Source organism: Agelaius tricolor, unplaced genomic scaffold (assembly GCF_023055355.1).
Source record: "Agelaius tricolor isolate 1412-34295 unplaced genomic scaffold, bAgeTri1.0.p SCAF_66, whole genome shotgun sequence".
NCBI classification, from domain to species: Eukaryota; Metazoa; Chordata; class Aves; order Passeriformes; family Icteridae; genus Agelaius; species Agelaius tricolor.
In genome coordinates this window covers 1,318,294-1,332,062 of record NW_027269326.1, presented here as the reverse complement: position 1 = coordinate 1,332,062, position 13,769 = coordinate 1,318,294, and the positions used below count along the sequence as shown (strand labels likewise).

The following is a 13,769-nucleotide window of genomic DNA, read 5'->3' as shown; positions in this document are numbered from 1 at the left end:
ACGGAGGCTCCACAGCCTCTCTGGGCTCTGCTCAGCGCTGGGCACTGCCCAGGGCAGCAGCTCTGCCTCCTGGCCAGGGGCAGCTCCTGGGCTCAGGCCCTGCCCGTGGCTCTGGGGCCATTGCTGGGCCTGGAGCAGAGCCTGGGGCTGCTCTGGCCTCTGCACACAGGGACGGACTGGGACAGACTGGGACAGACAGACTGGGACAGACAGGGACAGACTGTGGACACAGAGACACCCAGGGACAGACTGGAACAGACAGGGACACCTGGGGACTGCCAGGAACAGATAGGAACACCCAGAGACAGACAGGGACACACAGAGGGACACCCAGAGACATCCAGGGACAGCCAGGGATGCCCAAGGACACACACAGGGACACCTGGGGACAGCCAGGGATGCTCAGAGACACCCAGGGGCAGTCAGGGAGAGCCAAGGACCCCCTGGGACAGATAGGGATACCCAGGAACACTGAGAGACAGACAAGGACACCTGGGGACACCCAGGGACACTGAGAGACACCCAGGCACACCCAGGCACCCCCAGGGCTGAGGCCCCTCTCCCTGGGGCTCCTCTCCAGGCTGAGCAGCCCCAGCTCCCTCACCTTTCTGGGCAGGGACCCTCCAGGCCCTTCAGCATCTTTGTCACCCTGCAGGAGCTCCCTGGCCCTGCTGTGCTGAGGGTGCCAGAGCTGGGCACAGCCCTGCAGAGGTTCAGCACTGCCTGGAGCACCCCCTGACCTGCTGGGAATGCTCTTCCTCACCCAGCCCAGTATTTTGTTGGCCTTCTTGGCCTCCAGGTCACAGTGCTGGCTCAGGGACAGGCTGTTTTTCATTTCTGAGGAGTCATCTGGATCTTCAGGATTGAATTTTGCATGCAAGAGCAATTTGCTGTTCATGGTTCCATTGCCAGGTTTTCAGGTATTGGCAACTTAAATCTCTGCTTCTGCAAAGACTTCACATTTCTTTTTGCAGTGGGTGTTTTAGTCCCAGGGATTTTTGTTCACTCCAGTTTTATGGATACATATACATATTACTTATACAATTAATTTTTAAATTAATTTCTCCTATTTCTGGCAACAAATAAAACACTATTTGGCTAAATAAAATACTGTTTAGCAGCAATTACAAATGGCTGTAGTAATTCCCATCAGATATTGTGAGCATCATTCCCAAAATATGAAGGATATGGAATTGTTGGAGGAAATCTAGTGGGGACAACAACACAACTAAAAGGGCTGGGAGAGTTGGGAATATTCAGCCTGGAGAAGAGCAGGGTCTAAAAGGGGCTCCAGGGAGATGGAGAGGGACTCTTCATCAGGAACTGTAGTGAGAGTTCAAGGGCTAATGGGTACAATTTGATAGAGGGAGAAGTTTGGTCACGTATTAGGAAGAAATTCCTCCCTGTGAGGGTGGGGAGGCCCTGTCAGAGGCTGCCCCTGGATCCCTGGAAGTGTCCAAGGCCGGGCTGGACAAGCCTTGAGTGATCTGGTCTAGTGGGAGGTGTCTCTGCCCAGGGCAGGAGTGTTGAGCCTAATTAACCTTTAAGGTCCATCCCAACCCTTTAAGATCCCACCATTCCACATTCACTCAAAGACTTTAACGACCCAGAACCGGCAAGTGCGTGGGTGTGGCATTCAGGCAAAGGTGGCTTTGGGGATGAAAAAACTACCTGCATCATTTTGGGGCAAAAATTCCCCTTTTCCTTCCCCTCCTTTTCCCTTTTTTCCCTTCCCAAGCCCTTTCCCCGGTGGGCGTGACCGGGAGCGCGATGGGCGTGGCTTAATAGGCGTAGTCAAAGATTTTAGGGCGTGGTCAAAATATTGGGGCGTGGTCAAGGCGGGGGCGTGGCCGCCGCGCCCTCTGTCCCGCGGGGGTGTGGCCGCGCTGGAGGCGTGGCCGGGCGCGGAGGGGGCGTGGCCTGCGGCGGGGGCGTGGCCGTGCGCTCGCTCGCGGCGGAGCAGGAGCCGCCGCCATTTTGGTTCCGCCGCCTCGCTCGGCTCAGGCCCCGCCGCGGCGGCCGCTCGGTCCCGGTCCCGCCCCGGCCCCGTCCGCGCCCGGGCGGCCGCGGGGATGCGGCGCGGAGCAGCCCGTGCTCGGCCCCGGCCGCGCTGCCGCTGACACGGTGAGGAGCGGGCGGGGACTGGGACCGCCTCAGGCCCGCGGCCCGGGGGGAGGGGAGGCGCGCTGGGCTCCGCCGCGGGGCCGCCTCGCACCCCCCCCGCATCTCCCCGGTATCCCCCCCGCACCGCAGCCCCGCTCCGGCCGCGGCGGCGGGCGCGGGGTATCCCCGGTGAGGGCGGGGGATCCCTGGGGGCGGCGGGGGGGGATCCCCGGCAGGGCCCGGAGCGCGGCGTGGAGCCGGAGCGGGAGCGGCGCGGGGGGTCCCCGGCGGCCGGGGGTGGCCCGGGGAGTCCCCGGCGGGCGGGCCCGCACCGGGAGGCACCGGGGGATCCCTGACAGGCGCCGCGGCGAGGGGCGGGGGATCCCCGCTGGCGGCGGGGCCCGCTGACAGCGGCGGGGCCCGGGGCTGCGGGAGCCGGGGAGCCGCGCTCGGCCGGGGCCCGGGGGCTGCGGTGGCACCGGGCAGCGGCCCCGGGGGCCTCTCCGGGGTCCCGGTTCCCTGCGGAGCGGGGCTGTGCCCGGGGCTGCGCATCCCCGAAGTTTCCCCGGGCACGGCGCGGTCCTGCCCCGAGTGACGGGCGGATTTCCCTGCCAAATATTGATATGGTTGTTTTGGGTTTTTTGTGTTTTTTTGGGATATCGGCTGGTTTATTGGGTCACTGTCTTGTAGACTTTGTGATCTTCCTTGTCCAAAATGATACTTCTGAAGTTTTATTCAGCTTGTTTATGATTTCGTTGCATTTTTAATCCTATTTTAGCTTGATTGACCGTGATTTGCGTTCAGGTGGTTGAGCCTTATCTTGGCCTTTCCCATCAAAATCCAAAATACGTTCCCATCCTTGTCCCTCAATTCCGTGGTGTCTTGACTTCCTCACTCCAGGTTTTGGCCCTTGGTTTGTGGTTCTGCACGCTGTTAATTATGGAGCAGGGAGCTGGGAGCTGCTTGGAATGTGGGTTTCCATCCCATGGCCCCGGGACACGAATTCACTCTCCGGTGTTGTCAGGAGCCACTCAGGGAAACTGGAGCTGCTGGCGGCTCTGGGAGCAGGGACAGAACCTGTGGCTTTGCCCCCATCCCTTCAAATCTCCTCAATTCTCATTTTCAGCCCCTTTTTCCCTGGTTTGGTTTGCCTATCCCCCTTGCTAAGTAATTTAAATTCCACCTGCACTTGTTTTCCAGGGGTTTGGGGTGAATCCTGTGGTCATCCTGAGCACCTTGGGATCATCCCTGGTGCCTCTGTGGGAAGCAGGGAAATTCTGGCAGCTGCTTGAACATATGGGGAGAGATGGGCTCTAAAATCATCATCTGTCTGCCTGCTTGAGTTCTTCAGAAGTGTTCTTACCCAAAGCTTTTCTCAGCTGTCTGAGAGTATAAAAGAGAGGCTTTCTTTTTTTATTTTTTTAATTTTTTTTCATTTTAAACACTTCTAAGTTTGAAACATCTTGGTTTAAAAGACAAAATTACCACAACTTCTTTTTGGACTTGAATTCATTGCTACAGGCAGGCAGCAGTCGCCTAAAAAGGTTTGAGTGATAATAACCAGTGACAAAATTTGAGTTACAATTTCCAGAAGAAGATTTATTTTTTTTTTTTAAGTTATTTTCAAAAGTTTGAAGTGTCCTGGAGGATATAAAAAGCAGGTTTTTTCCTTGGTGGAAGAGACAGACATGATGGTAAAAATGGCAGTGCTGTTGTGACAAGAGAAAAGTGGCAATAGCACATGGAGTTACTGAATTAAAGGTATTTAAAAATAGATATTGTTGTCTATGGGATCGTTGGCTGTTTTAAAATTAAATTAATTTCTGCTGCTGTTGGAAGGGCTGGTGCTGTTGTGGCCACATTCTCCCCCTCTGATAAGGTTATGAGTCCCATCTCCAGCTTGCAAAGGGAAAAATCTCTGTCATGAGACCTCTTGTGATTGTTCTGAGAAAGCAAATTCTGTGTTTGTCCCTGGTTTTGTGTCCCTTACCTGTGGCACAGGTGTGCCCATGGTGGGTTGGGAATTACCAAAGGATTTAAAAGGGAAGTTCTGGTTTGCTGTCACCCTTATCTTTTACTGGATGGGTAGAAATAAATGGATTTTATCCCTGGGTGTGGAGACCTCTCAGGGAGCTCCTGGCTCACCCTGTAGCAGCTGGGGTAATGTTTTAGGAGAATTCCCAAACTGCTTTTCCCTCAGCACTCAGTGATGTTGGCACTCACAGCCTAAGGGTGGAGGAACCTTTGCTCCACACACCTTGGTTATGCAGATTTTAGCAATTTTGCCTTGATTTGCATTTGAATAGGGACCCAACAGAATTACCCTGCACCTCCAAATTCAGCCCTGGGATTAAACCTTTGGGCCAGGTTAAAAACCAGGTTAAACTCTGTCTCTGCTTCCCGATTTTCCTCCCACTGGAACATTTTGCCAGGGTGTTTTTGTACCTGTTCTTTGCCTTTCTTCCCCCCCCAAAAAAATCTGTGTCCTGTTCCAGGTGCTTTCCCTCTGCTCCCAGCATTTCTGTGGAATATTCTCCCTGACAGGACAGGTCCCCTGGGGTTTCTGTCTGTCACAAAAACACCCAGCAGCTTCTGATTGGAAAGTGTTTGATTTGTTACCTCCTGTCGAGCAAACAGGAACTTTATTCCTGAGAAATGTCCCCATATCTAAACGTTCTGAGGATGCTTGTGCAGGTGCCTTGAGCTCCTGTTTCCCCTGCTCAGGGATTGTGATGTAGAGAAATACATTATTCCACTTTTTATTTCACTTTTCTGAGTGTGCTCTGGCTTCTTTAGCAGAGAAAAGAAGACAGAGAGGGGACAGGAACTTTATTCCTGAGAAATGTCTCCATCTCTGAACATTCTGAGGATGCTTGTGCAGGTGATCCAAGGCCTCTGAGCTCCTGTTTCTCCTGTTCAGGGATTGTGATGTAGAGAAATAGATTATTCCACTTTTTATTTCTCTTTTCTGAGTGTGCTTTGTCTTCTTTAGCAAAGAAAAGAAGACAAGGAAGTAGCAAAGAAAAGAAGGCAAGGAATTTGAGAGGGGACAGGAACTTTATTCCTGAGAAATGTCTCCATCTCTAAACATTCTGAGGATGCTTGTGCAGGTGCCTTGAGCTCCTGTTTCTCCTCTTCAGGGATTATGATGTAGAAAAATATTTTAAGGGTTTATTCCACTTTTTATTTCCCTTTCCTGAGTGTGCTCTGTCTTCATTAGCAAAGAAAAGAAAACAGAGAGGGGACAGGAACTTTTCCTGAGAAATGGCTCCATCTCCAAACATTCTGAGGATGCTTGTGCAGGTGATCCAAGGGCTTTGAGCTCCTGTTTCCCCTGCTCAGGGATTGTGATGTAGAGAAATATTTTAAGGCTTTATTCCACTTTTTATTTCCCTTTCCTGAGTGTGCTTTGTCTTCTTTAGCAAAGAAAAGAAGACAAGGAAGTAGCAAAGAAAAGAAGACAGGGAATTTGAGAGGGAACAGGAACTTTATTCCTGAGAAATGTCTCCATCTCTAAATATTTTAAGGAAGCTTGTGCAGGTGATCCAAGAGCTCTGAACTCCTGTTTCTCCTGTTCAGGGATTGTGATGTAGAAAAATATTTTAAGGCTTTATTCCACTTTTTATTTCCCTTTTCTGAATGTGCTTTGTCTTCTTTAGCAAAGAAAAGAAGGCAAGGAATTTGAGAGGGAACAGGAACTTTACTCCTGAGAAATGTCTCCATCTCCAAACATTCTTAGGATGCTTGTGCAGGTGCCTTGAGCTCCCTGTTCAGGGATTGTGATGTAAAAAAAATATTTTAAGCCACTTTTTATTTCACTTTTCTGAGTGTGATTTGTCTTCTTTAGCAAGGAAAAGAAGACAGGGAATTAGAGAGGGGACTGTGGGAGGCCATAGAGTTAGCAGCAATATTCTGGGATTTCTAACACTTGGCTGAGTTGGTTTTAATGTCCCCTGGAGCTGAAGCAATGAAAAAGAGCCAAAAGAGAAATATTCACCTTCCCAATATGACATGACAGTGTGTTTGCATCAGGAGAAGCAGCAGCAGGAATGGACAGAGGGGAAATCTCAGTTAATATTGCTGAGGGGGAGTGGGGAAATAAATCTGGGAAAATAAATCTGGGATGTGGCATTTTCTTTTTGGGAAAGCAGAGGAGCAGAAATGGGCAGAAAGGGCTGGGGATGTGACAGCAGGGGGATAAAGATGAATTCCAGGTATTAAACTGTGCATGGCATTAGAGAAATCATTGATGAGCAGCACTTGGTTGCAGTGGCACGTGTGGATGTTAAAATGCTGCTTCATTGGTCATTTTTGGGGGGAAGAACAATTTCAGGAGGGATTTGGGGTGTGCAGAAGCTGCTGGCTGAGGGCTGGGAGTTGGGTGTGATTTGTTTTGTTGGAGGTGGTGGGGATGGGTCTTGTTCATCACTTGAGAGCCCTTGCAGGGTTTGGGACTGGATGGTTTTAAATCCACCAAAAGTTTTGTTAACCTTAAATCCCACGTGCCAGATGGAGGCTTTCTTCTGACCTAGAGATGGGGCAAGTGAGAGGCTTTTAAAGAACTTTTATTTTGTTTTCAGTCTCATGTGAAGGGTGAAACAACATAGGTGTTATAATGATAATCAGAAATTAACTATTTCTTAACTACAATGTGTTATAATGGTTTAATCTGACACCTTGGATGAGGGATAATTCAGAACAAGATTTGGAATATAGATGTTGTTATAATCAGAAGTTAACTATTTCTTAACTACAGTGTATTATAAAGGTTTAATCTGACACTTTGCATGAGGGATAATTCAGAACAACATTTGGAATATAGATGTTGTTATAATCAGAAATTAACTATTTCTTAACTACAGTGTATTAAAATGGTTTAATCTGACACTTTGGATGAGGGATAATTCAGAACAAGACTTGGAATATAATTATAATCAGAAATTAACTGTTTTTTAACTACAATGTATTATAATGGTTTAATCTGACTCCATGGATGAGGGATAGTTCAGAACAACATTTGGAATACAGATATTATTATCAGAAGTTAACTAATTTTTAACTACAATATATTAAAATGGTTTAATCTGACTCCATGGATGAGGAATAATTCAGAACAAGACTTGGAATATATAATTATATTCCAATAACTATTTCTTAACTACAGTGTATTATAGTGGTTTAATCTGACACCATGGATGAGGGATAATTCAGAACAAGATTTGGAATGTAGATGTTATTATCAGAAGTTAACTATTTCTTAACTACAATGTATTATAATGGTTTAATCTGACACCATGGATGAGGGATAATTCAGAACAACATTTGGAATATGATTATAATCAGAAGTTAACTATTTCTTAACTATAATGTATTAAAATGGTTTAATCTGACACTTTGGATGAGAGAGAATTCAGAACAAGACTTGGAATATAATTATAATCAGAAATTAACTGTTTTATAACTACAATGTATTATAATGGTTTAATCTGACTCCATGGATGAGGGATAGTTCAGAACAACATTTGGAATATATAATTATATTCCAATAACTATTTCTTAACTACAGTGTATTATAGTGGTTTAATCTGACACCATGGATGAGGGATAATTCAGAACAACATTTGGAATGTAGATGTTATTATCAGAAGTTAACTATTTCTTAACTACAATGTATTATAAAGGTTTAATCTGACTCCATGGATGAGGGATAATTCAGAACAAGACTTGGAATATAATTATAATCAGAAGTTAACTATTTCTTAACTATAATGTATTGTAAAGGTTTAATCTGACTCCATGGATGAGGGATAATTCAGAACAAGACTTGGAATATAATTATAATCAGAAATTAACTATTTCTTAACTACAATATATTAAAATGGTTTAATCTGACTCCATGGATGAGGAATAATTCAGAACAACATTTGGAATGTAGATGTTATTATCAGAAGTTAACTATTTCTTAACTACAGTGTATTATAAAGGTTTAATCTGACTCCACAGATGAGGAATAATTCAGAACAACATTTGGAATATGATTATAATCAGAAGTTAACTATTTCTTAACTATAATGTATTAAAATGGTTTAATCTGACACTTTGGATGAGAGAGAATTCAGAACAAGACTTGGAATATAATTATAATCAGAAATTAACTGTTTTTTAACTACAATGTATTATAACGGTTTAATCTGACTCCATGGATGAGAGAGAGTTCAGAACAACATTTGGAATACAGATATTATTATCAGAAGTTAACTATTTTTTACTTACAATATATTAAAATGGTTTAATCTGACACTTTGGATGAGGGATAATTCAGAACAAGACTTGGAATATAATTATAATCAGAAATTAACTATTTCTTAACTATAATGTATTATAAAGGTTTAATCTGACACCATGTTTGAGGGATAATTCAGAACAAGACTTGGAATATATAATTATATTCCAATAACTATTTCTTAACTACAATATATTAAAATGGTTTAATCTGACTCCATGGATGAGGGATAATTCAGAACAAGCCCTGGACCTCCATGCAGCAAACACAGCTAAGCACTCACTCACATGGTTAAATATGATCAGTTTAGCTCTCTAAAGTCCCAGAGTTTTCCAGGTGAATTCTTGCAGGTGCTTTTACCTGTGGCTGTCAGCACTTGGCTCCTCATTCCCTTTGACATCCACGAGGTTTTAGGGCACAGCCTGCAGGAGGAGCAGAGCAGATCCTGCAGGGAGCCTGAGGAGCAGCACAGAGAGGGGAAAGTGAGAAAGGAAAACCACCAGTGGCATCACTGGGGCAACAGGAGCAGGGCAAGGGCCAGGGAACACCTGAGAACACCTTGGAGACAGTGACAGGGAGCTTGGACCTGATAAGGCAGGGAGGAAACAGCACCTGGGGATCAGCAGGTGAGATCTGAGAGGCATTCACACATCCTGGGAATTCCTGGAGGAGGTTACAGTGAAAAATGGAGGCAAAATGCTGATTAGGACCTGGATTTGTATTTTTGTTGTGTGTGTTGAGGGTAATGAATGGGTAAATAAATGAGCTGCTCTGTGTTTGTGGGAGCTGATGTTTAGTGACTTTGTTTTGGGATGGTGAACACTTTGCCTTTGCTCTTTCCCACTCTGCAGTTTGAGTCTTGCAGTTTCTAAAGGTCAGGGTGTGAGTCTTGCTGTGGGTTTCATATTTGAAGCTGATTCATTAATTTTATTTGTAGGAAAATGTCTGAATTAGGGTCAGTGCTCTGCACTGCAGTCACTGGAGGAGGAAAGATTTGAGAGGCACGTGGGGCTGTCCCTTTTCTTGGACCTGAATAATCCAGATTCAGGCTTTACCTCAGAATGATTTACCTGCATTGATGGATATGAAAAAAGCCATTTTTAGTGACATGCTGAATCCTGTTGGGCTTTGCACCCACTCACTTTCTGTGTCCATGTCACTCTGCTCTAACCTTTTCTTCTCCTTGTAAAATGGAGATTTTATTGAATTACCTCTGGTCTTAGGAGTGATAATAGCAGCTTTTGATTGCTGAGGATGTGTGGAGTTAGAAACCCCACAAATAATGTGCCCAGAACACGTGGAAATAAGTTTGTTTTCTCTGAGGACTCAGCCAGGGAAGCCTGGCTTTGTGGCTGGCTGTGGCATTTCTTGTGTCCCCACTAATCCTGGCATCTGTCCCCAGCCTGTGTCCACTGCAGCTGCCTGGGTGCTCTCTGGTGTCACCTTTCACATTCCTGATCCTTTCTCCTCCCCGTGTTCCTGAGCACCCCAAAAGCAGCTCCTTGCTGCTGCTCCCCCGGTTTTTGTCTGGCCAGGGGGGTTTTGGCACCTGCCAGGTGCTCTGTGCTCCTGCTGACCTGCCAGGATGCCCAAAATTCCAGAAAAGTGCTGGGCTCCTTGAGATTTGGATTTGAAACTCATGTTGAGATCATGACATTTTTCCATGCCATTGCTCCTAATTAATGACTTCATAAATGACTTAATTACTGTAGGGAAGATAAGGACAGAAGATTCAAGCTGGTTTGGTGTCTGTGATGCATTTTTCAGCAGTTCAGTGTTTTTTCAGACATTTCATTTCAAAAATGACAAAGCTATTTAAGTGCTGAGGATATTTCAACAATTTCTCTTTAGAATGGCCCTCACAACAAATAATTTTGCAGTGCCTCAAGGGAGCCTGCAAGAAAGATGGAGAGAGAATTTCCAAAGGTTTGGTGACAGGATGGGGGGATTGGCTTTGTGCTGAGGGCCTGGCACAGGGACCCCATCCCTGCAAGGCTTCCAGGCCAGCTGGGACAGGGCTTGGGGACACTGAAGGTGTCCCTGCCATGGCAGGCTGGGCTGGGATGATCTTCACAGTTCCTCCCAGCCCAAACAGTTCTGGCATTTGGGGATTTTGAATTTTGTCTGCATAATAAAAGTACAGGAGCACAGGTTTGGTTTGTTCTCTGTGAGGGAGGGAAGCTCAGGCTCGGTGCTGCACAAGGGCCTGGGGATTTTCACAAACTTAGAGTTTGACTCTAATTTGCTGTAGTTAAGATGATTTTCTCTATTATTTTCTGCTAAATAGCTCCATTTTATATTCCTACCAATTATATATTATATATTTTACGTATATATAAAATATATAATTTTATATCTAAAAATTATATATTGTGCTGCTGAGGTTTGGCCTCTCCTCTTCCCCTGCCTCAGGAAGCACGAGCAGTGTGTGAATGTTTGGCCTTGGCATCACTTCCCTGAGCTGTGCAGAGCCCTCAGCTCCCAGCTGCATTTTGTGGTGTGTTTGTAAACTGATGCCCACGTGGCCAGGCTCAGCTTTCCTGGTGGCTCAGATAATTCAAACCAGAATATTCCTGGCCTTTGGGTGCTTTCTCCTGGCTGGCATTTGTCTGCTCCTTCCTCAGCTGCAGCTCTTCCAGTGGGTCCAGAATCAGCAAGACTGGGACGAGTTGGGCTCTGGTTAGAAATAAAGAAATTAATTTGATGGTCAACGTTAAAATCTGGAGCCAGGGTTTGAAATGTCACGTGGATCATTTGGAAATTGTAATATTCACTTTTTGTTCTTCACTTAGTATTTAAAAGAGTTTTACAGATAAATAAATTGTGGTTTTGAAGGAGGTGACTGGAAGTGTTGGTGTCTTGGAACATCAGCTGCTGTGCTTGTCTGAAGTACAATTGTTTGCTTTTTAATTGGTTTTTTAATATATTATATATTATATATCATACATAATATATCATATATAATATATATTATATATTACATATTACATATCAGATATTACAGATTAGATATCTATATCATATAGATATAAAAATCATATATATCATTAGATATATGATATAATATATCATATATTATATATAAGATATTAGATATTAGATATTATATTCAATCTAATATATTACAGATTAGATATTACAAATTATTATATATTTACATATTGGGTTTGTATGTTATTTATATCTTGTTTATATATTATTATTATTTATATGTTTGTTTTATGCATTATTATTTATATATAGGTTTTATATATTATAATTCATATATTTGGTTTATATATTATTATTTCTATTGGTTTTATGTATTATGATTTATATAATGGGTTTATATATTATATATAGTGTTTATGTACTTTTTTCTATATTGGTTTTTTATATATTTATATATTTGGTTTATATAGTATTACTTCTATATTGGTTTTATATATATATTTATATATTTGGTTTATATATTATTATTTCTATTTTGGTATTTTATATATTTATATATTGGGTTTATATATTATTTTTTCTAGATTGGTTTTATATATATTTATATATTTCATTTATATATTATTTTTTCTAGATTGGTTTTATATATATTTATATATTTGGTTTATATATTATTTTTTCTTGATTGGTTTTATATATATTTTTATATATTATTATTTCTATATTGGTTTTTTATATATTTATATATTGGGTTTATATATTTTTTCTATATTGGTTTTATATATATTTATATATTTGGTTTTATATATATTTATATATTTGGTTTATATATTTTTTCTATATTGGTTTTATATATATTTATATATTTGGTTTATATATTATTATTTCTATTTTTTATATATTTATATATTTGGTTTATATATTATTATTTCTATATTGGTTTCCTATCTATTATTTATGTATTGTTTTTGTATATTATTATTTCTATATTGATTTGATATTTCTACATTAGTTTTATCAAACATTAATTGAATTTCTGCTGGAAAATCCAAGTTGATGCTGTTTTTTTCCTCCCACAGAGTGAAAGATGCTGAGTGCCCATAGTGGAACAGCTCTCCTGAGGAACACATCTCTGTAAATCTTCCCTAAAACAATCACCTGAAGGCAAATATTCTGTGATGGACCCTCGGAATACTGCTATGTTAGGCTTGGGTTCTGATTCTGAAGGGTTTGCTGGGAAAAGCCCCTCTGTGGCAAACATTGGCACCTTGGTGGGCAAAGGGGAAGCGGAGCTCGAGGGCTGCAGCAAGGAGGAGGAGGAGGGGAGGAAGAAGAGCAGGGAGGGGAGCGCAGAGAGCAGCAAGGGCGAGGCTCTGGGCGATGCACAGCAGCAGTTCTCAGTGAAGGAAACCAACTTCTCTGAGGGAAACCTCAAACTGAAGATTGGCCTGCAAGCCAAGAGGACAAAAAAGCCTCCCAAGAACCTGGAGAATTATGTCTGCCGGCCTGCCATAAAAACCAGCATCAAGCAGCCAAGAAGGGCTCCCAAGAGTGGGAAGATGACAGAGGAGAAGAACGAGCACTGTCCTTCAAAGCAAGTGAGTGATGTGGCTCTGGGGTCATTTGCAAGTCATGGTACATTTAAAGCTGGGTTTCAAAGCTTCATCATCTCTGCAGCGCTGGGTTCTGCTGCTTTTCTCTGTAACCTCTGATACTGAAGTGGCTGGAGTTGGAAATGGTTTTATTTTGTGGCCATTAGGAGGAAAAACTGCTCTTTCACAGTGTGCCAATTTGTTGTTTCAAGAGCAGTGAAAGATGATTCCCATGTTCGTTTCTGAAAAGTGCTGGGGAGGTTTTTAGTCTCTTTGCTGTAATCAAGTGGAGGGCTTTGGATGGCTTCTCTCTTGAGATGGGGCTCTGGATGTGCTCTGCTTGGATTTCTATTTTTTCCTACCTGTTAGAAGCACTTGTTTTGCTGTGTCTCACCTGTCACTGCTCAGGCAGGCTCTGAAAAGTCTATTTTACTTTTCCAACTGAGTTAGAAACCAGCCTGGAGATAACTGCATGTAAATGCAGTGGCTGGAGAGATGTGCCAGGGCTTTTCCAAACAGCAGGAAGTGGCCCTGCCTCGAGGATTTGTTTTTATGATCTCCATGATGTAATCAGAGCAGCAGTAGCAGATAGGGAAAACAGGATAAATGGCAGGGATTACAAATATAGTGCATAGATGCTAAATTTCTGAAGGGTTTGGTTACAGCCTGCTCTTTTTTTCCCATAAACATCAAAGTTTTGTTAATCAAGGTTAGAATATACCCTTGTGTAGAACTGCCAGGGAATCCAGGGAATCCCTGGAAGCTGGATCCTTCCTTTGCAGGGCTTTTCTGTTCAGCTCCTCCAGAGCTTCCCAAAGCTGAAGCTTTTCCATTTCTCCAGCCTGTGTCCTGTTCTCAGG

General features: G+C 43.5%; 2 protein-coding genes across 6 annotated transcripts in view; one reads left to right on the top strand and one right to left on the bottom strand.

The window, feature by feature from the left end:
- Positions 1 to 1,833: 1,833 nt before the first annotated feature.
- On the bottom strand, positions 1,834 to 2,655 carry LOC139605372 (basic proline-rich protein-like). The gene has a single exon (XM_071456707.1). It carries the CDS (start codon positions 2,653 to 2,655, stop codon positions 1,834 to 1,836), a length of 822 nt encoding a protein of 273 aa, XP_071312808.1.
- Positions 1,919 to 13,769, top strand: part of ASH1L (ASH1 like histone lysine methyltransferase) — an 89,198-nt gene continuing 77,347 nt past the window's right edge. For 3 of the 5 annotated variants that reach the window (XM_071456957.1, XM_071456959.1, XM_071456958.1), the window contains exons 1-2: positions 1,919 to 2,124; positions 12,397 to 12,915. In XM_071456957.1, coding sequence (XP_071313058.1) covers positions 12,496 to 12,915 — 420 coding nt within the window. In that variant the 5' untranslated portion in view covers positions 1,919 to 2,124; positions 12,397 to 12,495. The remainder of the gene's footprint in view (positions 2,125 to 12,396; positions 12,916 to 13,769) is intronic. The other 2 variants (XM_071456956.1, XM_071456955.1) reach the window with 1 other exon arrangement.

Coding starts and splice junctions, on each gene's coding strand:
- LOC139605372 (XM_071456707.1), bottom strand. CDS start 2,655: ATGCGCAGCCCCGGGCACAGCCCCGCTCCGCAGGGAACCGGGACCCCG.